Below are 25,455 nucleotides of genomic sequence, written 5' to 3' on the forward strand. Positions count from 1 at the left end.
ACTGGCAAATTCAAATGGGTTTCCAGAATGCATCAGAGAGGTGCATATGCAGGTGTTTGGTATTCAAGGAGAGAGAGAGAATGCAATCCACAATCCCAGGAAGCTGCACTAAGATGACAGAGCTGGACTTTGAAGATTTTAGAGGAAATCAACTTTGAGGAATTGGTTTACAAAAAGGAAGCTATACCCATGGTACTTTCCAAGTGGTTACTTCATTTATTCCTGAAGGTCTGCAACCAAGGAAGGCTTGGACATAAATTGCATTACTAACCCTAGTCAAATTTAGGGTCTGACTTGTGACCTTGATCATCATTGAAAGGACTTCTAACCCTTTCTGGCCCCATACAGCTCCCTAAATATGTGGGCTTTTCAAACATAAAGCGCTCAGCCTCACTTTGCCTTCATCTGAACACCTTCCAACTGGAAGTTAGAGCTCTTCATGAGCCACTATGACATGAAGGTACTAACTAAATCACAGACCTTATAAGTCCTGACTCAACCAAATCCCAAGATGCCTTTTTTCCTGGTTTATGGGCAGAGAGGATAGGGGAAGTGGGTTATGAAGCTGCTAGAAAGAACCATCCCCTGCTATCTAAGGGAGATAGATGAGCCTTTGAATCTTCTAAAATAGCACCCACCACCAACTATTTCAAAGAAAAATCACCTTTAGACAATCCTGGGCTATAGAACCTATCACCAAGCTTGTCCCTTAGAACAAGGATGCACTTCTAGCGGGTTCTGCAAACTAGAATAACTCCTATACCAAGAGATGTTGGAGTGGGGGCCCTCTAAACATGCCTGGCCTCTAGACTGTAACTTTGTAGCACTGGGCCAAGATCTTCAGTGGTAGCTTTCCAGTGGCGTCACCAGTCTGGCCAAACCTGTAGTACTGGCATCTCATTAAGTCCTTGGGCACTCTGTAGCCCGGGCTCCAATCATAACCCCCCAAAAAGCCCAGGCAGCCTGATTCTACTTATAATTCCCTGCAATTAGTAGCTACCACACCATAGATGGGAACCCTCAGTTTCTGAGAACCTGACTGATGTTTCACCTAGGAGAAAACTGGAGGAAGGAACTTTCAGGGGCCACCTCTACTACCCAATTTATGCTCTTAAGGCCTTGACCTCAGGTAAGGTAAGCAATCTTGAGTAATTCTACTTTCCCCAATACAATCATTCTTCCCTCCCAAAGAAACAGTAAGGACGTGGGCCAACAATTATTAATGAGGGAGTGGGGGTGGGGAGATTTTATTTACAAGGCAGAAGCCACTTAAATTATGTGCAGAGGTACAAGCACTGCCCAGGGAACAGCAGACAGCCCAGGGTCAGAACAGGCCTCCTCTTGCCTTTCAGGCTGCCACTGCCACCACTGCTATTGCTGTTGCTGCCCCTGATCCTGGGCCAGCACAGGCAGGTGTGGCCATCCCTTTCTGCTTCTGAGATTGTGAGTGGCTCAGATAGCCCTTCAACCAACAGAGCAGACAGGGGTCCAAGCAGGGTCCCTTCCAAGGGACAGGGTGGTTCTCAGTGATGACAGCAACTGTAGAAGTAGGTGTTGCCCTTCTGACCCAAGTCAACGCCTTTGTCTTCTGCAGAGAGAGGAAAGCCAATATTAATCACTCAAAATCAAGAGAGAGTAAGGGATTCTAGGACCATGCTCCTAGAAAACTGGGGTCTTGGATAGCCTTAATTCATCAGACGCATATTCTAAAGGGTCTGAATCCTAGTTTGGTCACTGCTTACCTACCTGAGAGAAATGACTTCAGGTCCCTGTACCTCAGCTGTCTCCAAAAATGAGGGGACTGAATCAGGCTATTTAATTTAAGGTCCTGTTCACCAGCAAATCACTATAATCAAAGAACTACGAAAAAAGGGAGTGCCAGAGTTTGGGAGGAGCCCTTACCTGTCATCAATTGGAATGCAGCCACACTGACGTAATCTTCTGCTACCTTCTGGAACAGCTCATCTAGGGTTAATGAAAGTGGGGGGGAGGTGGGGGGGGGGGAGGGAAGAGGGCAGGAAAATTAGCCTGGCTGGCTGCTTCTGTTCTCACAAACTAATCCCATCTCCTGAGGCTGGATTTTGCCCTCCCAATCTGACCCACAGTACAAAGACCCTAGATTCCAAGTAAGCAAGACATTCTCTACCATTATGTCAGTCCTCCAGGGGCCAGTTGGCTTTATTTACCATCTCCACCCCCAGTTTTTCCCAAATTTGGCTTTCCCAGCCTGACTGAAACCTAGTCTAGAAGATGACTTGACCACCAAACTACTTACCTACACTCTGGCCCGTTTTGCTAGATGTCTCAAAGAGTTGAGCTTTAATGTCTGTAAACACACAGCTTGAGTGAGCAAGTAAGGCTGGTTTGCCCTTGTCCTGCCCTTCCTGGGATAAGCACCCAGAAAGATAAAAAGGAGGGCTGACAGATTGCAGAAAAGCCAAGGAATCAGGAACTTCAAATGTTGCATCTTGCCCCACTCCCTTCTACCTAGAGCATGAATTTTGCTTCTTGGCCCTTTCAACCTCATTGGGACATGAAACTACACCTAGAACAAAGAACCTGCCCCTTTTCAGGACCAGTCCTCTGTGGATCCTTCCCTCCCTCCCAGCATTTAACAGTACAGTACCATCCGCATAATCTTGAACATCATGGAAGTCAACCCGACGCAGTCTTCGATCTTCCTCCAGAAGGTCACTCTTAGTGCCACACAAATAGATCTGACAGCCCTGCAGTGGGCAAAAAAGTAAGGAGTTAGGACCCTCTGTTAGGATCCTTTCCTTGCTCAGCACAGGAGAATAACGATTATCCCAGGTACTTCAGTGTTTTAAAGTTACAAACTTTTGTGAGTTTCCTCACAAAACCTGTATGGCAGGTATTACTACTCTCATCTTGTAGAAAAAAAATGACCTCATGAATTTGTGTGAATCTGCTTTTATGAGTGCCTTTTTCAAGAGGTGGAGTTATTAGGCAGGAGTGTTACAAAGACCTGCATTCAAATCCTGTCAGACATTTAGTAGTTGTATGATCTCATGCAAATCAATCTACCTGTGCTGCAGGGAATAATATAGGAATAATACCATTCCCTTACAGGTCTGTCATGAGGCTCAAATGGCCCTGTTAGTGATTTCAGAGTCCTCAGGAACCATAGGCACTACTTGCCTCCCAGACACACTCACCTCTTCTAAACTCTGAAGCTCCTTCACCCAGAATTTGGCTCGTTCAAAACTGCTACTGTCAGTAAGATCTAGGAATAAAGATGTGCAGAAGGGATAAGGAAAGGCAAAGCCCCTGGGCCCAAGCTGGAGGTGGAGGGGCGGGGATAACCTTACCATAACAGACAATGGCTGCCTTGGCACCACGATAGTAGATTCGACTCATGGCCTCATAACGCTCAGAGCCAGCTGTGTCCTAAAGAGAACCAGATCAAAGCTCAACCTTGGCCCCTGGTTTGGGAATAACCTGGTCAACAACCCTCTCGCCCACAACTTCCAGAGATGAGGGGGCTCACTCAGTCCTAGGACCTTATTACACACATTCTCCAATCTTAATGTTTCTCAGATGGAGAAACAAAAATATAGGTGATTTGCTACGGTTTACCCAGCTTATTGGGGCCAAAACAGGTTCCTAACCTTTAGTACAGCATTAAGGGAGGGGTAAGAGAAACTGCCTGTTCTGAAGGACCACCCAACACCTTCACACCCCAGGTGGTCCTCTACAGTTCAGAGCCTTTGAGGTGAGGTAGCCTCCTTACAGAGGTATCTTTTGGAAATATTGCCTGAAGAGCTGGTCACCCAATGGGGCAAGTAATTGGAGGTGTGTCCCTATCACTCACCCAAATGCCTAGTGTCACCGTTCTGTCTCCCACAGACATCACTTTGGCCACAAATGCTGCCCCAATGGTCTGTATGTGGGGGGGAAGGAAACAAGTCATCCCTCATTTCTCAACTGCTCCCTTCCACAACAACAACCACTCGTGCCTATACCACCCATTGCAGTCTACAAGAGCCTTTTTCACTTCCCTTTTGTTCCACCTCCAACAACCCTAGGGGAGACAACAGGCAAAGGTCACTCTACTTATTTTACAAGAAAGAACCTGAGGCTTAGAGAGAGGAAGTGAATAACAAATTCCTACTGGGATCAGGAGCAAAGCTGGGGCTCAAAAAATCGGGTTAACTGCCTGGCTGACCAGGGTGTTCCCCGCCGGGTTCACAAACCCTTATCGCCTCCTTCCCCTTATGGACTGGAGCCTTCAGTGTTGCATCCTTATCTCCGGGTCCCACCTGCACACCCTGCCCCCGGCTCTCCAGTCGGAATTCCCTCCCCTCCCATGAGGCGCACCTACACTCACATTCTGATACGGTCCCACCAAAAAGCGATCGTGCACGTATCTCTCCACGAGACTGGTCTTGCCCACATACTCCTTGCCCAGCATCACGACCTTCAGGTCCACGCGCTGCCCGCTCATGCTCCCGGGGCCCAGACTGGGCAGCTCCGAGGCGGGCGGGGCCGGGGGACCAGGCGCTTCACCTGCGCCGGGACACGGGCCCGCCTGAGCGCGTCGGCCCCGGCCCCTCTTTTCTCGCAGCCAGCCCCGTCAGGTCGCGTACCCGCTTAAGGAAACACTGGAGGGCGGGGCAGCTCTCTGTGCCTAGAGATCCCGGGCCCGGGGATCCCAGGACAAGAACCCTCGCGCCACCTCCCCGTCCGGCCCCTCAACCCCCCCTCCCCGCCCAAGCTTGGAGATCCCACGCCGGAATGCGACGATGCCGGTCGAGGGTGCTCCGCCTTCCGCTCCCCAATGAACCCAGGAGAGCTGGGGAGAGGGTCGTCTGCACCCTTTTACCGGGGCCGCATGCTCCTGCTCCTGCTGCAGGTCCGAAGCCACCCACGGATCCGACAGATCCCAGTGCCCGGATGCCCAATCGCAAGAGGAGTCAGTTGTTCAGGGATGAGAGACAGCGACAAGCCACACGCATCACGTGACAGAGACACCGGAAGCGAGCTCGGCGGAAGGGGCGGGATCTGGGAGGGTCGGGCTGTGGCCGGAAGTGCCGAGCGGCCGGACACCCCCCTCATGGAGGCGGCGGCGGTGGTGGCGGTGGCGGTGGCGGTGACGGTGGCTTTGGGACGGTGACGGAGAGCGCGAGCCCGGCGATCCTTCCCTCCCTACCCCCAGATGCTGTGCGCCCTTTGACCCTGCCCAGACCCCGACCCTCCCCCCCCCCCACGCCGGGACGATGGTGAAGTATTTCCTGGGGCAGAGCGTGCTCCGGAGCTCCTGGGACCAAGTGTTCGCTGCCTTCTGGCAGCGCTACCCCAACCCCTACAGGTGAGGGCCGAGGGCCGCTCGACCCTCTGCAGGCGAGGTCGGGAGACCTCCACGCCTCCAGTAGTGAGCTCAGGAGACCGCTGGCCTCTCCTTTCGCTTGTCCCTTTTAGGAGCGGGCAGGAAACCTTGTGGCCCCCCAACCCTACTCCGGAGGGGGTGGGAGACCGCCACCCCCTGGACCCTTCTGAAGGCAGGATCCCTTAGTGCTTGAGGTTCTGTAAGCGGAGGCCAGAGACCTTTCCCCTCCACCACCACCTCCTCCCCCGGCTCGTTGGAATCAGGTCCCAGGAGCCAGAGCGGTGGGGGAGGGGCAACTCACCTCTGGTAAAGGGGCCCCGGCCCCGAGGGGCGCCGCCTCCCTAAGGGCCCTCGAGGGAGTCACGGGCTGCTGCGGCCACCCCTGTGGAATTTGCCCTGAGCCTGGACTCCACCCTGGCCCACCTCGGAAGTAAGGGGGCTGGGCTGCTGTCTGGGAACACCTTGGGTGTGAAGTCAGGCCTTAGGATTTCCTCTTTTCTTCCTTCTAACATACACAGAGAAACATCGAGTTCCTTTTTTTTTTTTAATTCTGAACTCAACAAATATTAAATAAGAACGTTGTTTTTAGCCATGTCATAGAGACAGGAGGGGATTGGATGCTGAAATAAGATTTGAGGAACATTGAATTGACTTTATTTTTATTTGAACTTAAGTGAAAATGTAGTAGAAACGGGAGGGAATCAGACATGAAATGGCATCTCTTATGGAGAGCAGTGCTTTAGGTACTTTAATACATTCATCAGGTCACACTTATCCTAGCCGACCTCCTGGGTTGTGTGTTTCCCATACAGCAAACATGTACTGACCGAGGACATTGTGCACCGGGAAGTCACTCCTGACCAGAAGCTGCTATCCAGGCGGCTTCTGACAAAGACCAACAGGATGCCCCGCTGGGCGGAGCGCTTCTTCCCTGCTAACGTAGCCCACTCGGTATACATCCTAGAGGACTCTATCGTGGACCCACAGAACCAGACCATGACCACTTTCACCTGGAACATTAACCATGCCCGGCTGATGGTAGGTGCCTCTTTAGCATTCATTCACTCATTCAGAGGAGGGAGGAGGGGGGGTCACTGAAAAGAGGAAAGGCAGTGTGGTTCACAAAGAAGTAAGAGTAGTGGAAAGTGGTTTGTAATCTGCCAGTACTTTGCTGTGTGCTATTTGACAAATCACTTATCTCTCTAGGCCTTAGTTTTCTCATATATAAAATGAAATGGTTAGATTTGATGACTCCTAAAGGCTCTTCTGCCTCCAATAGAGTGTTATAGGCAAGTCACTTAACCTCTGTTTACCTCGGATTTTTCATCTGTAAAATGGGAGTAATACTAAATAAGCCAGTCTGACTTAAATATCTAGGGGAAGGGAAAAAGTCAACCTAATTCCCCTCAGTCTTAAGGAGTCTTAGTTGCTCCTGTAGATTTCAGAATCGAGAGGGGAAAGGCTTGACTGCTTCTGGGAAAGCCTGTGGCATGAGGCTCTGTGCAACATTGATGAATCCTTATTTCCTGGACACTGGCAGGGGTTGCTGCACTCTTGGGGTTATTGTGAAGGTAAAAGGAGATAATAATTATAAAGGACTTAGCAGAACTATATAAACATTAGCTGTGATAAGGTGGTGATAACAGCCCTTTTTTTCTTGATATTTGATCCTAGGCCCTGTGGAATCTTGCTCTTTTTTCTTGGGGGTCTAGATTACTGAAGGCTTGTGATTATTTCACTCCAGGTAGTGGAGGAAAGATGTGTTTACTGTGTGAACCCTGAAAACAGTGGCTGGACTGAAATCCGACGGGAGGCCTGGGTCTCCTCCAGTTTGTTTGGGGTGTCCAGAGCTGTACAGGTAACATGACAGTTTGGTGAGGTTCTGAAGGGGGCGGTAGAGGTAGAATCTTTGATTCCTCCACAGCTCTGAGGAACCTAGATTAGCCCAGGGCATGGGCAGTGTCTAGAAAGGCTAAGAACCAACTCTTTGTGTCCCATCTTGTCCTTTCAGGAGTTTGGCCTGGCTAGATTCAAAAGTAATGTGACCAAGACCATCAAAGGCTTTGAGTACATCTTGGCCAAACTGCAAGGTAAGAATTAAGAGGTTTGAGTGTGGAGAGGATTAGAAACTGACACTATAAGGATTTAAGGGAAAAAAATACCCCTCTTGACCCCTCCCCACCAAGTATGATGAATTTGGAGTTATATGGTTTAGAATCTTGGTCCTATATGACCTTGGTTAGGCGATGTCATCTCATTTAGAAAAAGATTTCTTGAGATTCCTTCTAGCTTGGGACTAAGGCTGTTACTTAAACCCCAACTCTCAGACTAGAAAAGCTTAAATCAGATGAAAGACCTAAATAGTTTAGTGTGTGATGGAAGAAGCTCCAGTCTTGGGTCCAAATTCTTGAGCCCTTACTGAGCTCTGTGACCTTGAACAAGGCCCTTATTCTGTCTGAACCCCTTATTTCCTTATACGTCATATGAATGGGCTGGATTAGATCTTCAAGGTACCATGTAACTGATGGTCTGAGATTCTCTTTTTGCAGGTGAAGCTCCTTCTAAGACACTTGTTGAAACAGCTAAGGAAGCAACTGAGAAGGCAAAGGAAACTGCTTTGGCGGCTACTGAGAAGGCCAAGGACCTGGCTAGTAAGGCAGCCACAAAGAAACAGCAGCAGCAACAGCAACACTATGTTTAAAGGAGCCATCCTGCTGCCTCCCCTGCACCGGAAGGGCCCTGCTGCCCTCTTAGATTGCCAGTCCCCAAGACTGAGAGCCTCCTGGCAAGACCTGAGCTTGGAGTCCAGAGCCCCAGCCCCCAAGCAGACCATCAGCACAATGCAAGCCCACAGACAATCCAGCTCTTGTCCCATTACCTGCCCTGTGTCCGAGTTGTAATTTATCATTAAAAATCAATTTTCAGTCTTGTCCTTGGCCTATAGAAGTTTCTGAACCTTGGAGGTATTGCGTAATCCTGCCAGGTTAGAATGACATTGTGCATGGGACTTGAGGTGTACCCTTTCTTCCCAGTCATAAAAAAATAAAGATAGCATACTGGCAGAATTTAAAAAATATTTTTTTTACTGAAAATACTGTATGGTGTTTGTGGAGCTAGAGCCAGTCTTGAGTTCAGCCCCATCCCACTTTAATGCTACTAGTCCCTTGGGTGCTGGACACCAAACCAGATTTGCATTCCAATCCCGAAAGGAACAAAAATCAATGTTGTAAAAAATGTATAAAAACACAGGCAGCAATGGGCCAGCTCCACATCAGCCCCTTGTTAGGGGCCTCTCGTTGCCTCCTGTAACCTCTAATATGGAAAAGATCTTTGCATTGTTTGGTTCCATGTTAGGGCCTTGGCTCACTCCTGTTTTCCTCCCACAACATGAGTAAGCTTCAGTTCGTGCCCACATAAGAGAGGAAGGATGCAACTGAGGCTGGTTAAAATGGCTCCAAGAGCCGGTAGCAGCCTCTGCAGTTCTATAGTTTTCTGCTTTGCAGGAATACCCAACATCACCAGTCCTGTGGCAGCTTCTCTGGCAAGCTGGGCAGCTTGGTGCAGCCAGGAGAGTGGGAGATCTGCTTACTGTGGGGGCAGTCATAGCCAAGCACTACCACTGTGAGAGTAACTGTGCTCCTGGCCTGTGCTGAAGCCTCGAAGTAACTCGGCATCACCCCCAAACACCAGGCTTTCCACATCCACTTCCAGCTCCTCTGTGGAGAGACCAGAGAAAAGTCAGGTCCAAAGTCACCGAGAAAGGAAAAAATCTTGCCTTTCTTAAAAGGCTAAAGGGTAGGCCCCGCTGTTTTAGCAGTGGGATGAGATGGATGAACTTGCTTGTTACAAGGGAGTCTGTAGCAGTGGTCCAGGTCTTCTGGGGGCCATTGTTTTCTACTCAGAAAGCAGGGAGGTGGCCAGAATCAGGACTGACCCTAATTCCAAACAGGATAATCAGGGCTGTCACTTACCTTGGTCAGTATCAGAGCGCTCTGAAGACAGGCCCGAGGAGTCCAGGCTATCTACTCGGAGACGCTCCCACTCCCCACCTGCTCCCTGGAGCTGTTCCAGCCGCTGGCGCAGGCTCCGCTGTTCACTTCGGAGCCTGTCCTTGAGTCTTCGTGCCCGCTGCTCCTGTTCTTCCAGCTTCTAGGGTCACAAGAAGCAATGAGTTAGCCCTCAGTGCTAGCCACTGGTGGTTACCCCTTCCATCTCTAATCCCTACAAGAACTTGGTTTAACCAAGTCATGCCCCAGTCTGTCAAAGTCCCATACTCTGGGATCCTGAGACCTTCGTAAAGGTGATACAGAAGATGAATTGAGGGCTACCCTACCTACATCCCCCCCAGGATGGCACCTTGAGTCATCTTGCAGGAGCTAATTGAGCTTAACCTTTTAGGCCAGCAGAGGTGACAAGGCTTCTGTGGTAACATTCCTCCAGCTACACAGGATCTGTACTACTCTTCAAAGTCGTTAGGGTGGAACTAGACAGAGCTGGGCCTTCAGAGAGCCTCACTCTTGCCCCCTCCTGAGACAAACATCTTGGTAAGTCTTGGTGATCTGAGGGAGGAGAGGAGAGGAAGCCTCTGTCCATGCTCATCACCCCAGGGACAGCTAAGAAGGCCTGTTGATGTAGCCTCATAGTTCAGAAAGACAGTAAATGTTTAAATCATGTTTCTCTAGCTTGTTATCCCTGAGGCCTTCCAGACCCTGATTTCTCCCATGCAGTAGAGTGGATTTAACTCTGGCAAGGAGGAAGGATAGGGCATACAGGTGCTAAGATTACAGGAAAATAGTGGTAGCAGGTAAAGTATAAGAGGGGTCAGGGCAATGTAGTCAAAAGGTGGGAGTATCTGGTGGGGGCTCCTGTCTAAACTGGGCAAAGTATGTCCATTACATTTTTGGACCTCAGTTTCCCCAGCTGTAAAATAAGGATGTTGGATGGGTTCTCTGACTAGTTCTGACAATCAATGAATCTGAGCTAACTTTATTCACATCAGATCAATTTTTTGAATGATTGCAATGGGTTCTGGGAGCTCAGGCCAACTCACATTAGCCAAAGGAGTAGACCTATCTTTAACAGCTATTGCAGGAAAAAATGTTAACCTGAGCTGGTAGCCTTTTTAGTACTTAGATTGGTTTCCTAGGATTTTCTGGGGCTAAAGCGTTCTCTAGAAAGGTCTAGTCTAGGTTGTCTCTCCAGGTGCCAATAGCCCATTAGGGCCCAATTCCTCCATGAAACTCCCTCACCAGAACAACCTGCACTGACCCCCGCCCCCTCTCCTTGGAGGTCCTATAATGAATATTTCATCATCATTCGTATTGGTCTCCTTGCACTGCTACCACCAAAAGGTTTGAAAGTTCCTTGAAGGTTGAGATCTGGTCTTCCTATGTTGTGTTCCCACAAGACTGAGCATGTAGACATAGACAATGAAGACATGATTTAAGAACTCGATCTGTCTTGTAACTGGATAAAAGGAGCCCCAAGGCATCATCTGTGTATCACAGCCAAGAAGAGTGGGATGAACATCCAGAGTGCAGCTGGGTTTTTCTACTCTAATCCCTTGAGATCAACATTTCATCCATGTTATAGCAGATGTGTAATAAATATCTATTCATCAACCAATCAATAATTTGTATATTTGGAGCTTTAATACGGACTGATGGGTAATGTGGAGGAAGCAACAGGATATCAGTAAACAATCCTGACTTCAAGCCACCATTAGTATAACTAAGAAAAAATAGCATATGAGAGAGTCTTTATGAGGGGGGAAAAGGAACAAGGAATATTTTTTTAATAGAAAATAGTATCTTGCTGTATGTTTCAATCTAATATGAGCATTCAGAAGAGACAGAAGAAGGGACTAGTCTGGAATGCATAGACAAATTTTCCTTCAAGGAGCAGAACTTAAGAAGTCTATTGAAGATGAGTAGGATGGAGCGAGGCAAAGAAAGAATTGCAGACAAAGGAATGCTAACCTGGCAGGAATCAGCACGGTGAGTTCTTAGTGTGTTGGAGAGTTCTGCCTAGCTAAAGGGGTACGAAGGAGGAGGAGAAGGTGATGTTACGGAAGTGGTTTGAAGCCAGATAGGAGGGAATCTTATAAATCCAGGCTGAGAGATTTGCACTTGATGCAAATAGGAAATAGGACTGGCTCAAGGTTTCGGAGCACTGATAATGAGAGTGTCAGCTGTGGGTTTATTCTGTCAAAATTGTCATCCCACAACTCTGAGCTTTCTCTGGGCAGGCAAGCAGACAGGCATCCCCACATACAGACATCCCTCCTAAAGTGTTAACTGATAACTAACAAATGAGCTAATTAGATAGGACTTGGGTTTCAATGAAGGTCTCTTGTGGAATCTTAGAACATTAGAGCTGGAAAGGGCCTTAGAGATCATCTAGTTCAAACCACTGGGTTGCCGAAAAAGGAAATTCCTTACTCGAGATCACACTGAGAAAACACCAGGTCCTCTGGCTCTCCCGTCACTATCAAATGTACAATCAGAAACTGCTGGCTTTGTAAATGGAACCCTGCTTTGGTGCTTATGTATTTTTTAAAAGTTATTGTAAGAAAGTATAGTGTACTGGAAAGAACTTAGACTGAAGTGGGGCAGATGTGTAAAAAGTTATTTGTGGTTCTGGGTGGAACCAAGGCCAAGACCCAGCTGAATTCTCCCAACATTCCCCTCCAAACAACTTTAAAATAATGCCTTGAATCAAGTTTTGGAGAGGCAGAGCCAACAAAAGAGCCGAAGGAGACATTAATCTAGCCCAAGACAACACAAGAGTCCTCAGGAGAGGACTGTAACACCAGGGTAAGCACTAATGGTAGGCCTGGGAAGCAGCCATAACAGCAGCAGCTTTGGGAGCTCTCAAGCCCAGAAATACTTAAGGGGGTCAGAAAACTAGTCAGATTCCAAGAGAGAAGGTAAAGGTTTAAACAACAACAACAACAAAACAAACAAAAAAAAACAAGATAACACCACCCTGGAAGCACCAAAAATTTGCACATCCCCAGAACTAGTTCTGAGAATAGTAGCATAAAAAAGCCTAAAGCTTAATATAGTACCTTTCCACCCAGAGGTAGGCAAAGCTCAACTTTAAAATAAAATTTAAAGTCAAGAATAGGCTCGGAAAATGAACAAACAACCCCCCAAAAATTTTGGCCACAAAAGGCTACTATAGTAACAAAGAAGATCAAGACATAAGCTCAGAAGATGACAAGAATGTAAAAACAGCTACAAGCAAAGACTAAGGAAAATGGTGATTGGTCCCAAGACCAGCAAGAATTCTCAGAAGAGTGAAAGAAATAGATAAGACAGAGGAAAAAATGAGAAAGGAAATGAAAGTGATACAAGAAAATTGTGAAAAGAGAACTAATAGCTTGCTAATGAAGGCATGAAAAATACTGAAGGAAACAATGCCTTAAAAATAGGGTCTATGTGCTCTTTGTGGTGGCAAAAAAATTGGAAAATGAGGGGATGTCCTTCGATTGGGGAACGACAACAAATTGTGGTATATGTTGGTGATGGAATACTATTGTGCTCAAAGGAATAATAAAGTGGAGGAATTCCATGGGAACTGGAACATCCAGGAAGTGATGCAGAATGAAAGGAGCAGAACCAGGAGAACATTGTACACAGAGACTGATACACTGTGGTACAATCCAATGTAATGGACTATCCACATTCAGAGAAAGAACTGTGGGAGTAGAAACACAGAAGAAAAACAACTGCTTGACATGGGTTAATGGGGATATGATTGGGGATGTAGACTCTAAATAATCACCTTAGTGCAAATATTAATAATATGGAAATAGGTCTTGATCAATGACACATGTAAATAAAACCCAGTGGAATTACTTGTTGGCTACAGGAGGGAGGTGGGAGGAGGGGAGGGAAAGAATATGAATCATGTAACCATGGAAAAATATTCTAAATTAATTAATTATAAGTTTTCAAATGTAAAAAAATGTGTATAATAAAAATCCATTAAAAATAGTGTCTAATGGTAAAAATGGTACACATTTTTAGAAAAGAACTCCTTTAAAAGCAGAATTGGCCAAATGGAAAGGGGGGTGAAAAAGAAAAGAAGAAAATAATTTTTTTTAAACCCTTAACTTCTATCTTGGAATCAATATTGATTCAAGGCAGAAGAGTGGTAAGGGCTAGGCAATGGGGGTTAAGTGACTTGCCCAGGGTCACACAGCTGGGATATGTCTGAGATCAGATTTGAACCCAGGACTTCCCTTCTCTGGGACTGGCTCTCAATCCACTGAGCTACCCAGCTGCCCCCAAAAAAATAATTTCTTAAAAATCAGAATTGGGCAAATGGAAGCTAATTGCTCCATGAGACTTCAAGCAAAAGTAAAACAAAAGAATGAAAAAGTAGAAGAAAAATGTGACCACCTCATTGCAAAAACAACTGACCTGTAAATATAGATCAAATAGAGTTAAAGAATTAAACCTGAATGTCATGATCATAAAAAATCCTAGATATCATATTTCAAGAAATTTTAAAGGAAAACTGCCCCAATATCTTAGATCCAAAGGATAAAATGGATATGGAAAGAATCCACCAATCACCTCCTGAAAGAGATCCCAAAATTAAAATTCCCAGGAACATTTTAGCTAAATCCCAGAGCTCCTAGGAGATATACACTTTAAAGGAGAAAGTATTAAAAGCAACCAAAGGAAACAATTCAAATATCATGGAGCCACAGTTAGGACCATACAAGTTTTAGTAGCTTCCACATGAAAGGACCAGAAGGCTTAGAATGTGATATTCTGGAAAGCAAAGGCATTAAGATTACAACTAAAAATAACCTACCCAACAAAATTGACTATAATACTTCAGGGGGAAAAATGGATATTTAATGAAAAAGAGGACTTCCAAACATTCTTTTTTTTTAAACCTTTACTTTCTGTCTTAATATGAATTCTAAGATAGAAGAGTGATGAGGGCCAGGCAATTGGGGTTAAGTGATTTGTCCAGGGCCACACAGTTAGGAAGTGTCTGAGGTCACATCTGAACCCAGGACCTCCTGACTCCAGACTTGGCTCTCTATCCACTGTTCTACCTAGCTGCCCCTCCAAATATTCTTAATGAAAATAATAGAAAATTTGACATTCAAAACAGAAGACTCAATAGAATGACAGAGTAATCAAAAATGACTCAATAAAGTTAAGCTAATTACATTCCTCTATGGGGAGATGATATGGGTAACTCCTAAGATCTTTGTCATTATTAGAGCAATTAGGAGTTTACATAGAAGGCCCAGGTATGAGTCAATTTGGGGATGATTGTCAAAAAATAAATGTAGGGTTGAGAAAGGGATATACTGGGAGAAGGGGGAAGGGCAAGGCAAGAAAGGAAGAGTATTTAAAGTGGCGGGGCAAGGGGGGGGGGCATCTGGGTGGCTCAGTAGATTGAGAGGCAGACCTAGAGACAGGAGGTCCTGGGTTCAAATGTGGCCTCAGACACATCCTAGTTGTGTGACCCTGGGCAAGTCTCTTAACCCCCTTTGCCTAGCCCTTCCCACTATTCTGCCTTGGAACTAATAAATAGTATTGATTCTAAGGTGGAAGGTAAGGATTTTAAAAATAAATACATAAACAAATAAATAAATAATGTGGAGGGGAAAATAGAAGGAGGTAGAGGCAGGCAGTGCTTGATTCTTACTCTTATCAGAATTGAATTAAAAAGAGAAAATATACACACACACACACTCAGTTGAGTATAGAAATCTATCTTACTCAATAGGAAAATTGGAGGAGAAGGGGATAAGAAATATGGTGAGAGAGTGGGGAGAAAAGGGAGGGCAGATTAGGGAAGGCAGCAATCAGAAGCAAAACAGACTTTTGAGGAAGGATAGGATTAAAAAGAGAAAAAGTAGGAAGAACAGAAGAAAGTAGGAAGGAGGGAAATATACAGTAATCATTAATATGTATGTGAATGGGATGAGTTAACCCTTAAAACAGAATAGCAGAATGGATTAGAAACCAGAATCCAGCAATATGTTGTATACACAAGACATACTTGAAACAGAAAGAGACACAGAGTTAAAATAAGGGGCAGGAATAGAATCTATGAAGCTTTAGCTGAAGTAAAAAAAGGCAGACAGAGCAATCATGATCTCAGACAAAGCAAAAGTAAAAAAGAGGCCTAATTAAAAGAGATATAATCAGGGAAACTATATTTGGTTAAAAGGTACCATACACAGTGAAGTAACATTAACCTTTTTTATAGCAAGTTTCTGATTAAGGCTTCATATCTCAAGTATTTAAGGAAACTGAGTCAAATTTATAAAAATAAGAGCCATTCTCCACTTGATAAAATGGTCAAAAGATATGAACAGGCAGTTTTCAGAAGGCAAAAAAAAAAATCAAAGCTAACTATTGGCTTATAAAAAAAAGCTCTAAATCACTATTGACTAGAGAAATGCAAATTAAAACTCTGACATACCACCTCATACATATCAGAAACAAATACTGGAGGGGATGAGAGAAAATAGGTACATTAATGAACTTTTGGTAGAGCAGCAAACTAATCCACCTGTTCTGGAGAACAATCTGGAACTATGCCCAAAGGCTCTGAAAACAGGCATACCTTCTGACTCCAAAGAGATCAAAGAAAAAGGAAAAATGACCTATAGGTACAAAAATATTTATAGCAACTCTTTTTTGTGGTGGTGGCAAAGAATTAGAAATTGAGGGGAGGCTACTCAAATAGGGAATAGTTGAATAAGTTGTGGTATATAATTGTGATGGGATATTAATGTGGCATAAGCAATAATGAGGGGAGTGGTTTCAGAAAACCCTGGGAAGACCTATGTGAACTGATGAAAAGTGAAGTGAGAAGAAGCAGATCACTGCAGAGTAACAACAATGTTGTAATGAAGATTGATTGTGAAAGCTTTAGCTGCTCTGATCATTCTAATGATCCAAGACGATACCAAAGGACTCATGATGAAGAAATGCTATCCATCTCTAGAGAGAGAATTGATGAACTCTGAGTTCAAACTGAAGTATAATTTTCTCACTTTATTTTTTTCTTTGCTTTTTAACATGACTCATAGGAAAATATGTTTTGCATGGTTTCACATTATAATTGATATCATATTGTTTGCCTTCTCCGTGGGTGGGAGAAGTGTGGGAGGAGAAGGAGAGAATGTGGAACTCAAAATTTAAAGAGAAAAACAATGTTAAATAAATAATAAATTGGGGAAATGGTATAAAAACGCTATTGTAAGAAAGTGTGAGATATTGGAAAGAACATGGGACTGAAGTAAGGCAGATGTCAAAATGGAATGGTTACTATGGAAGACTGAGGAATATTTAGGAGGAAAGGATCTGGGAGGAAGGAGAGGACTAAAAAAAGAAATAGTAATTCTTCATCTGGTACTCAGTCTTCTTCAATGTTATCCTATCCACCCAATTCTTCCTCATTGGTCAAGGTACTAGGCCCTCCAGACAAGCCAATCTAGTATTCTGGCCCAATGAGATTATAAAATCATTGATTTAGAGGCAGAAAGGAGCTTAGAGATCATATAATCCAAACCCCTCACTTTTCAGAGAATCAAACTGAGGCCAAGAGAAATCAAGGGACTTGCTCAAGACCACACAGGTAAAACGGAACAAAATCAGGATACAAATTCAGTTTCTCTGACCCAAAATACTAATCTCTTTCCCCTACTACCCTCCAACTTCCTGAACATTGTGGCATTTTGGTTAGACTTAAAAGGATGGGTGGGAATTCAACAGACAGTATAGGCTAAGAGAACAACTTTCCTAGGCATTCAGAGGAACATAAGTAAAGGTATGGAGGCCTATAAGTGTAGGTTGTGTGTGTGGAATTTCAAGTTACCCGATTTGGCTAAAGCACAAGGACTATAAAAGTGACATGGAGCTGAATGACAAGTTCCTTAAACTCCAGGCAAAGATCTCCAAAGTTCCTGTTGCAGGTTTGGTTGATTCAGCGGCAATGGGAGAGATGACTTAGGAGAGGGAGAGAGTGGAAACAAAAAATTCTAAGCAGATCTAGGAAGTCTTTGCAGTACTCCAAGCAGAGGGTAAGGAAAACCTACCAGTGGTGGTGAACTTTTTAGAGACCAAGTGTCCGAACTGCAGCCCTCACACTGCATGTGAGCTGCCACCGTACGCTAGACAGAGGAGGGATGAAGCACTCCCATTGGGCTGCTGGACAGAGGGTCGAGTCATGTGAGCAATTTCCTCAGGCATGCTTGGAGAGGGGAAAGGGAGCAGCTCCCTCTGGCACACTCTGGCACGTGTGCCATAGGTTCCCCAACACTCCTAGATTAAGGTGGTAGCAGTGAATTGCTACCATACCACTCCTAGGTCTATAACCCTGGGAGATTAAAAAAAAAAAAGGAAAAGGACCTATATGTACAAAGATGTTTCTAGGAGCTCTTTTTTGTGGTAGTGGCAAAGAATTAGAGATTGAAGGGAGGCTCATCAGCTGGGGAGTGGCTGAATGAATTGTGGTAATATGATTGCCCTGGAAGAGTATTGAGATATAAAAAATAAGGAAGAGGTGGGAGGCCATTTCAGAGGTGGATTCTTTAGCCCTTGGAAACTAATTAGACATACAAGGAAAGAAAGCAGGAAGAGTCAAGGATGACATCAAGCTGTCCAAAATGGGACCTACAGTAAATATTGCATTGACAGAAACAGTGAAGTCAGGAGGAGAAACGGGAAAAGTTAGCAGTTCAGTTTTGGAGATGTTATGTCTGAGACATGCATGGGATAGCCAGGAGCCATGGAGTTGAAAAGAGATCAGGGCTAGAGACAGAGAGATTTGAGGACCCTCAGCTGAGAGATAACAAGATTTCCAAGGGAGAACAGAAGGCCAAGACTAGATTCCACCCTAACAGGACAGGAAGAGTCATAAGATTTTAAATAAGATGGAACTGTTGAAATCATCCACCCTTTCTCGTTACAAATGAGGAAACTGGTCCAGAGAAGCTGATTAAGTAATCCCTTAAGTAATTAAGGTCACATAGGTAAAAAGGGACAGCTTGGCACCCTGGAAGTTGGAGTTAGGAAGACATGAGGGTTTGAATCCCATCTCTGATGCTTAAAAGGTGTGTAGTCATAGTGTTCTGTTCACACTCATGAGCCTGTTTGCTTACCTCTAAAACTGAGATAACAATGCCTGGTAATATAGTCTTCAGGGGAACAGCTGGGTGGCTCAGTGGACTGAGAACCAAGCCTAGAGATGGGAGGTCCTGGGTTCAAATCTGACCTCAGACACTTCCTAGCTGTGTGGCCCTGGACAAGTCACTTAACCCCCATTGCCTGGCTCTTACTGATCTGTTTTGGAACCAATACGTAGAGGTCTTCAGAATGTATATAAGGCCTCATTAAATGATATGCATAAAAAAATGCTTTGCACATAAAGAGTCATTAGCCATCATTATTAGATGGCAAGGTTGGAATTCGAAAGCAGTTGTTTTTATTCTAGATTCAATTTCTTTCAGGGTAAGGAACAGGAACAGGTAGGGAACCAGTAGTCAGGGAGAACAAGGAGAATGTTCAGACACTAAAACCAAGGTAGGAAAAAGTAGCCAGAAAGGATTGGAGCAGCCACATAGCTCATTCAAAAGCATGCCAAGTCTGGAGTCTGGAGGGTCTGGGTTCAAATCTGACCTCAGACACTTCCTAGCTGTGTGATCCTCCTTAAGTCACTTACCCCCAATTGCCCAGCTCTTACTGCTTTTCTGCCTTGGAACCAAAATTTGGTGTCAATTCTAGGACATTAGGTAAGGGTTTTTTTTTAAAAAAGGAAAGGTAAAGAAAAACAGGATGGTCCATCATGTCAAATGCTGCAGAAGGCGTCAAATGGATGAGGACCGATAAAACAGCACTGGATGAATTGATTAGAACATTGGTGACTTTTAAGAGTGTTTCTATGGGAACCGGCAAGGATGAAAGACACATGGGAACAGGTTGAAAAGTGAATGAACAAGAGGTAAAGAATTATACGTTGGGTATAAGTGATATTTCTCAGAGGTTTGGCAGTAAAGGGGGTGGGGATGGGGAAAAGGATAATGCTTTGAGGAGAAGGGGTGAGGGTGAAGGTTTTAGGACTGGGAAGATCCGAACATGTTTTAGGCAGATTAGGAAGGGACCAGGGAGAAGGGATAGTCATCTCCTGTCTGATGAACTTACTAGAATAAGTCAAGGAGAAGGCAAAAAGATGACAGGAACAAAGGGGAATTAAGCGAGCTCCTATGGAATTCATTCAGGGAGCATTCATTAAGCACTTGCTCCATGAGGGCTCCTAGCGTATGAGGCATGGCAGGGATAAGCATTGGAGTCAGAAAGAGCAGTATTCAAGTCCCACTTGGGATGCTTATTCATTTTGTCACCATGGTCAAGTCAGTTTCCTCTGAAGAGCTTAGACAAGATGGAGTTTGTGGTCCCCTTCTGGCCCTAGATCTCTGATCCTTTGTGCCAGGCACCACACTAAGCACTAGCAGATGGTCTTAATCTCTGTAGGCTGAGAACAGTCCACTTGCTATTCTCTAGATTTCCACCTTGGGGCCCTCGAACAGATTGTTCCCCCTCCCTCCCTCCCCACCCTTGCCCCATGCCTTGTACACACTCTCTTTTAGCTTTTTACAGAATCCCTAGCTATTGCTTGGGCCCACCTTGAAAGCCCTCCCTCCTCTCCACCAAATCTGAGTTCTTTCTATTGTAGAAGCTTCGAGTTCACTGACTACATCCCCTAAATGTACTATATATATATATTAGAACTCTTATCTTCTGTTTTTAGTGCCAGTTCTAAGACAGAAGAGCAGCAAGGTCTAGGCTATTGGGGTTGAATGACTTGCCCAGGGTCACACAGCTAGGAGGTGTCCAGGGTCTTGTTTGAACCCAGGCCCTCCAGACTCCAGGCTGGTGCTCTATCCATGGTGCTACCTAGCTGCCCCTATTGTACAATTTAAATAAGGACTCACTTCTACACCTTCCCTGCAAGGACTCATCCATGTTCCTCTTAAAGACTTCCAGGGACAAAGACCCCTGGAAGCTCCCAGAGCAGCAGACTGTTTCCATTGTTGGCCAGCTCTAATTGTTAGCATGTTTCTCCCTAACAAACCCTGCTTCTTGGCAACTTGGCCCTCTGAGGCTGGTGCTGAGAAGCTAACTAGCACAGTCTGATCACTCCCCACCATGCCATCTCTTTGGACGTGTAAAGAGAGCAAGTGCATCAGTATCACCCTCTTAAGTCTTCTTTGGCCTAAACATTCCCAATTCCTTCCATTGATTCAAATCCTATGGTAAGATTTTAATCCTGGTCTTCTTCCTCTAAACAAATTCCTTTAAAAAAATTTTAAATCCTTACCTTCTTAGAATTGATACTAAGAAGCCATTCCAAGGCAGAAGAGAGGTAAGGGCTAGACAACTGGAATTAAGTGACTTGCCCAGGGCCTCATAGGAAAGTGTCTGAGTTCAGATTTGAATCCAGATCCTCCAACTCCAGCCCTGGTGCTCTATTCCCCATGCCACCTCGCTGCCTCCTCTAAATGAATTCTTGCTCACGAGTATTCCTTCTAAAATGTGGAGCCCCAAATGGGAAACGATACTTCAAGTGTAGCCCGTTTTAATGAATGAACAGAGAGACCATTGCCCCCCTCTCTAAGGGGAATGTGGCCTGTCTGAGCAGCCCTGAGACCATTTTTTGGCCTTCCCAGGACATTGCTAATTCATATTAAGCAGAGTCTACTAACACCTCATGTCTGTTTTTTCCACACATTAATTCTTGTTTAGATAAATCTTATGTAGCTCATTCTTGTTCAGGACATTTTGGGGACCTGGTTGAAGAACTGTTTAATCCCTACTAAATTCATAGAGATGAAACTTCTTGCTCACCTCTCTCTGGAGCTGTCACAGCACTAATGGCCTCCATTTGTCCCAATTTCACTGACATCATGTAGACATTGGTCTCACGGATAAGAAGTCCCTCCAGGGCCCAATCCCTATCCTGTCTAGAGAGCAAGGGGCTGGCCCCAAGAGCCTTCAGTGCATGCGTCTAACACCAAGAAGGAGGAATATGATAGGAAGAAAGAGGTTCTGAAGCCAGAAGAGGGGCGACGGTGATTCACTCCAGCAATGACCTTGCTCATGGTGTGGCCTTGGTCAAGGACTCAGAGCCCTCCATTTTCTCCTCTGCATCGGGAAAAGGTTAGATTACACAGCCCTTTAGTCTCCCAGATCTAGCCTTCTATTGCACTATGATGGCAAATGGAACCCTGGGAGAATTCCAGCCCTCTGCAACACACGAGATAGCACTGTGCTTCCCCTAGTCCCTGATCTTCCTCCCATAGGGACCAGGACAGAGTCCAGGGCCTTCCCACCTCACCTGGATATGTAGACGAGCCCGGCGCAGCAGGCTCAGGGTGGTGTACCGGGCACAATCTGTGCTCAGGGGCATCTGTTGTTTCAACTGCTCCAAGCAGTGCCTCAGCTGGGCCCTCCTGTGGGAGGGAAGAGAGTGAGCAGGCCCTTCTGGGAAGGGATCCATGGGTTTGGGGGCTTCCCCTAAGATGGGGGGGTGTTGGGGGAATAGCAGCAAATTGCCAGGCTCCAGTTGGGTCCAGCAGGAAGCCCAGGACCACTTCCTATCCAGCAGCCTCTCTGCCTGAGGACCCCCCCCCCATGATGACAATAATGATAATAAGGCAAGGGTCCTTACCGAACTCCCTAGTGCTACAATCCTAACCAGAAAGGAATCCTAGATTCCATCCAACTCCATCATTTAAAAAAATTACAACCCTTATCTTCTGCCTTGGACTCAATAGTGTGTATTGGTTCTAAGGCAGAAGAGTGGAAAGGGCTCAGCAATGGAAGGGTATGAGACCACATTTGAACCCAGGACTTCCCATCTCTCAGTGCACTGAGCTATCTAGCTGCCCCAAACCCTCTCATTTTTTTAGAGAATAATATCACTTTTGGATAGCCTTTTCCAAATCACTTTCTTTACAACTCTGTAAAGTAGGCAAATCAGGGAAATAGTTGTCTCTAGTAATAGCTAAAGAAACTGCCTACACTCATGTAGATGGAAGATGCCAGAGCCTAGATTCAAACAAGCTCAAGGCTCACTAAAATAAACCTCTTTGCTTCTCAAAAAGGAAAGGGTTGGACTAGACACCATTTCGGGTTCCTTCTGGCTCTACCTCTATGATTCTAAGGTGTTATCTTGGTACCCCAGGCAGTCTTCCCCCCTCCCATGGGAACCCAAATCCCCTGGCCTCCAAGCCCCTGGAGAAATTCTGAGAAAAGGGGAAAACACTTTTTGGAGCAAATGAGGCCTAAGAGTGAGCCACCCCCTCCAGAATCACCTGTGCTTCTCCAGTTCGCTGTGCATGGATCTGAAAGGCAAGTGAGGGGGTGAAGGTGAAGCAGGCCAGCAGCTACTCAGGACCTAGGCTACCCTGTGTCCTCTCCCATTGAAAAGGGCCTTATAGATTAACCAAATCCTCATTTTACAAATGAGGAAACTGAGGCCCAAGGAGGTTAAGTGGCTTGCCCTCAGTTATACACAGAATTTTCTCTGTGCCCAGCCTGTAAAAGACCCATCACCCCAGCCACAACCCACCCCCTATCGGGCACCATCTGAAACTAAGTCACCTGTGGGCTCCCCCTAGAGTCAGAACCGGGACACCCACTTCATAGTTGAGTAGACTGAGGCCGGGATGAGCCAACTCCACCTCATGCTGCACCCCCCCCTCCAAAATCCAACCTTCACCTTAAACTGTCCCTAGGAGCCTTGGGTCTCCTCCTTCCGCGGTTGACTGGACCCAGGCTGTGAGTAGGACACAAGGAAGCATAGCCGTGCTCTGCCTCTGAGGGAGAGATTGTATTCAGAGAAGATTAGAGCTAGAAGACACCTCAAGATCAGGTTATTTTACAAATGGAGAAACTGGGGCCAAAAGAGTTTAAATGGCTTGCCCCAAATCACAAGCCAGATTATGGGACATCTCTAGATTGTTCGTGAGCCCCGGCCCCCTGAGTGGGGGGCGCGCTGCGGACTATGGGGAAAAGGGGAGAAGGTTTTTGGCGCCAGGTCCTCTTTCCCTCCTTCTACCCAAGCTGAGCGGGGGTTCAAGCTACGACAGCGAGGGAAACGAAGCCCTAGCGGGGAGTCGGGGGAGAAGCTAGCGGAGCAGCCTGGGATGGATTGAAAGGGGGAGGGGGGAGGACAGCGGACAGCAAGATGCTGCCCCCGCCCCAGTTCTGATGGCTCCGCAGGATCCAGGCGGGGTAGTCACTTGACGAAGTTAAAAGGTGAAAGCAGAATAAGTTTAGCTTGCAAAAAAAAAGCCTTTCTCCCGGGGAGCTGCCTCCCACCCTTGGGCTCTCCCGGCTGCAGCCGCCCGGGTCTGACTTGAGGGGAACAAGACACACAGGGAGGCCCAAACCGGGGAGGGGGGGGTACCTAAATTTCTTACCTCGCTCCCTCCGATCCAGATACTCAGCTGCTTGCAGTAAAACCTGGATGCTGCTGGCACCCTGCTCCATCGCGACCACAGCTGCCTGCGGACGGGCGGGAGCCGAACCTGGGGCCTGGGGTACAGATCTGAGGCTCGGGTGGCGGCAGCACTTTTGTTACAATGTAACTGACACGGCGCAACAAACACAGACAGTCGGACTCCGCCCCCTTCGAACGTCCAGCGCTCCTCGCCCCGCCCCCCTTGGAACTCGCCCGGGAGTTGCGACTGGGGTTGGCCCTTGAGCCTCTTCCTCCTCTCCTAGCCGCTGGGAGATCCCCACGCAGAGTCCAGGCCGACCCTGGAAAGGTGAGCCCTGGATTCAGGTGCCGCGATCCCGCCAGGTGAAGCGTCTGTTCCCCTTGGGTAAAGGTTCCTAGCTCATGGCTGCTTCCAAAACTCCCAAGATTAGAACTGGAAGGGGATCGCAGAGACAAACCACCTATCTACTCGCATTTTACAGTTAGAAAATCTGAAGTTTGGGACAAGGAGTGGAGAGGTGAGGGAGGAAGGAAGGGAAGTGTCTAGTCCAGGATCCCACAGGGAAAAGGAAAAGAGCTGATGGTGGCCATTGAGTTTGAGGCTAGGCTAATTACCCAGTGCGGCTCTCGAACCAGGCTCGGCCAGAGCCCCTCTGAAAGTGACCCTGGGCCCCTACTCCTTTCATCACCTCCACCCGGGTAGTGGCGAGAGCTTTAAATGGAGGAGTCGGGAGCCCTGGATTCGAGGGACAGCCCCGACCTTGACGGACTCTACCACTTTGGGCAAGTCCCACCTTCTCTGGACCTGAGTTTTCTCAGTTTCTCGGGTCCCTTCCAGTTCTGATCTTCCGATTCCTGGGAAGAGGCGCGCAATGCTTTCTTCTCTCCTCCGCCTCTCTCATAGACCCTAGATTCATAAGCCAATGAAGACAGGCCAGAGGTCATCTAGTTCGCCATTCTCCTCATCTTACAGAGAAGAAAACAGGCACGCTCAGAACCACAAAATTAGTGGCCATTCCTTGCCTAAGGTTGGACCGATCCTGTGGCACAGCCCCAAGGCCCACAGTTGCTCCTCCTACTAAGGGTATTGCTCCCTGCAGTGGACGTCCGCGTCCCATGAAGCTGGAGCGGCGGCGGTGGGAAACTCTCAGAGGCCATAGATGAGGTCTGGGAACCCTAGCTGGACTCTGGCCCCGGAGCCCCGGCCGCTGACAGCCTCCTCCTCCAGCTGTCAGGACCAGACAAGCCAAACTCTACACGTGGGCACTGCCAGGGCTGGGCCGGCACTTTCCGGCCCTCTCATTGGCACGGCGGGGCTGGCGTCACTCTCTGGGCGGGGCTCTCGGGCAGCTCTGCTCCCATTAGCTGACTCGGAGCCGCTCTGTCCCGCCTCCTGAGCAAACAAATTCGGGCGGGAAAGAGCAGGTTTCAAATTTGAAAAGGGGGTGGGGGCATCAGCCAAGACTCTCCGCCCTGAGGCCGCACTGCGCAGGTGCCGGGTGCTGCCTCCCAACCCGCCCCACTCACCCGCGTCGCCTCTAGATTGCGCCGGCAGAACCGCAAACTGTATTCCAGGCTTACACTGGCGGTGCCCAGAAGAAAGCACTTCCCACTCC

The 25,455-nt window shown here is 46.8% G+C and overlaps 3 protein-coding genes across 6 annotated transcripts; 1 reads left to right on the forward strand and 2 right to left on the reverse strand.

The window, feature by feature from the left end:
- Positions 1-193: 193 nt before the first annotated feature.
- Positions 194-5,774, reverse strand: RAB24 (RAB24, member RAS oncogene family). 3 transcript variants are annotated; one of them, XM_056811689.1, is made up of 9 exons: positions 5,649-5,774; positions 4,349-4,527; positions 3,833-3,901; positions 3,330-3,408; positions 3,177-3,244; positions 2,627-2,726; positions 2,276-2,326; positions 1,903-1,965; positions 194-1,588 (listed from the first exon to the last, which is right to left on the reverse strand). In XM_056811689.1, the coding sequence occupies exons 2-9, from the start codon at positions 4,463-4,465 to the stop codon at positions 1,524-1,526; spliced, it is 612 nt and encodes a 203-aa protein (XP_056667667.1). In that variant the 5' UTR covers positions 4,466-4,527; positions 5,649-5,774; the 3' UTR covers positions 194-1,523. The 3 variants fall into 3 exon arrangements, with proteins under 3 accessions (XP_056667667.1, XP_016286028.1, XP_007474198.1); XM_016430542.2 differs by lacking the exon at positions 5,649-5,774 and adding an exon at positions 4,844-4,984; XM_007474136.3 differs by lacking the exons at positions 3,833-3,901; positions 5,649-5,774 and having other exon boundaries at positions 4,349-4,749.
- On the forward strand, positions 5,011-8,276 carry PRELID1 (PRELI domain containing 1). Of its 2 annotated transcripts, XM_001380997.4 has the most exons (5): positions 5,197-5,329; positions 6,160-6,385; positions 7,092-7,205; positions 7,359-7,437; positions 7,897-8,276. In XM_001380997.4, the coding sequence occupies exons 1-5, from the start codon at positions 5,238-5,240 to the stop codon at positions 8,046-8,048; spliced, it is 663 nt and encodes a 220-aa protein (XP_001381034.1). In that variant the 5' UTR covers positions 5,197-5,237; the 3' UTR covers positions 8,049-8,276. The 2 variants fall into 2 exon arrangements, with proteins under 2 accessions (XP_007474196.1, XP_001381034.1); XM_007474134.3 differs by lacking the exon at positions 7,092-7,205 and having other exon boundaries at positions 5,011-5,329.
- Positions 8,277-8,412: 136 nt separating this feature from the next.
- Positions 8,413-25,079, reverse strand: MXD3 (MAX dimerization protein 3). Its single transcript, XM_001381000.4, has 6 exons — positions 23,820-25,079; positions 23,117-23,213; positions 22,710-22,739; positions 21,731-21,845; positions 9,319-9,496; positions 8,413-9,063 (listed from the first exon to the last, which is right to left on the reverse strand). The coding sequence occupies exons 1-6, from the start codon at positions 23,887-23,889 to the stop codon at positions 8,948-8,950; spliced, it is 606 nt and encodes a 201-aa protein (XP_001381037.1). The 5' UTR covers positions 23,890-25,079; the 3' UTR covers positions 8,413-8,947.
- Between the last annotated feature and the right edge of the window lie 376 nt (positions 25,080-25,455).

Source organism: Monodelphis domestica, chromosome 1 (assembly GCF_027887165.1).
Source record: "Monodelphis domestica isolate mMonDom1 chromosome 1, mMonDom1.pri, whole genome shotgun sequence".
NCBI classification, from domain to species: Eukaryota; Metazoa; Chordata; class Mammalia; order Didelphimorphia; family Didelphidae; genus Monodelphis; species Monodelphis domestica.

Excerpts from the sequence above, each read along its gene's own strand:
- MXD3 (XM_001381000.4), bottom strand. The coding sequence starts at position 23,889 with ATGGAGCAGGGTGCCAGCAGCATCCAGGTTTTACTGCAAGCAGCTGAG. Across the intron at positions 23,214-23,819 it reads TCTGGATCGGAGGGAGCGAG|AGGCAGAGCACGGCTATGCT; the intron begins GTAAGAAATTTA and ends TCTCTCCCTCAG. Across the intron at positions 9,497-21,730 it reads GGGCTCGTCTACATATCCAG|AAGCTGGAAGAACAGGAGCA; the intron begins GTGAGGTGGGAA and ends TTGTGACCCTAG.
- RAB24 (XM_056811689.1), bottom strand. The coding sequence starts at position 4,465 with ATGAGCGGGCAGCGCGTGGACCTGAAGGTCGTGATGCTGGGCAAGGAG. Across the intron at positions 3,902-4,348 it reads TGGTGGGACCGTATCAGAAT|ACCATTGGGGCAGCATTTGT; the intron begins GTGAGTGTAGGT and ends CCCCACATACAG. Across the intron at positions 3,409-3,832 it reads CGGTGACACTAGGCATTTGG|GACACAGCTGGCTCTGAGCG; the intron begins GTGAGTGATAGG and ends GGTTCTCTTTAG.
- PRELID1 (XM_001380997.4), top strand. The coding sequence starts at position 5,238 with ATGGTGAAGTATTTCCTGGGGCAGAGCGTGCTCCGGAGCTCCTGGGAC. Across the intron at positions 5,330-6,159 it reads CGCTACCCCAACCCCTACAG|CAAACATGTACTGACCGAGG; the intron begins GTGAGGGCCGAG and ends TTTCCCATACAG. Across the intron at positions 7,438-7,896 it reads CATCTTGGCCAAACTGCAAG|GTGAAGCTCCTTCTAAGACA; the intron begins GTAAGAATTAAG and ends CTCTTTTTGCAG.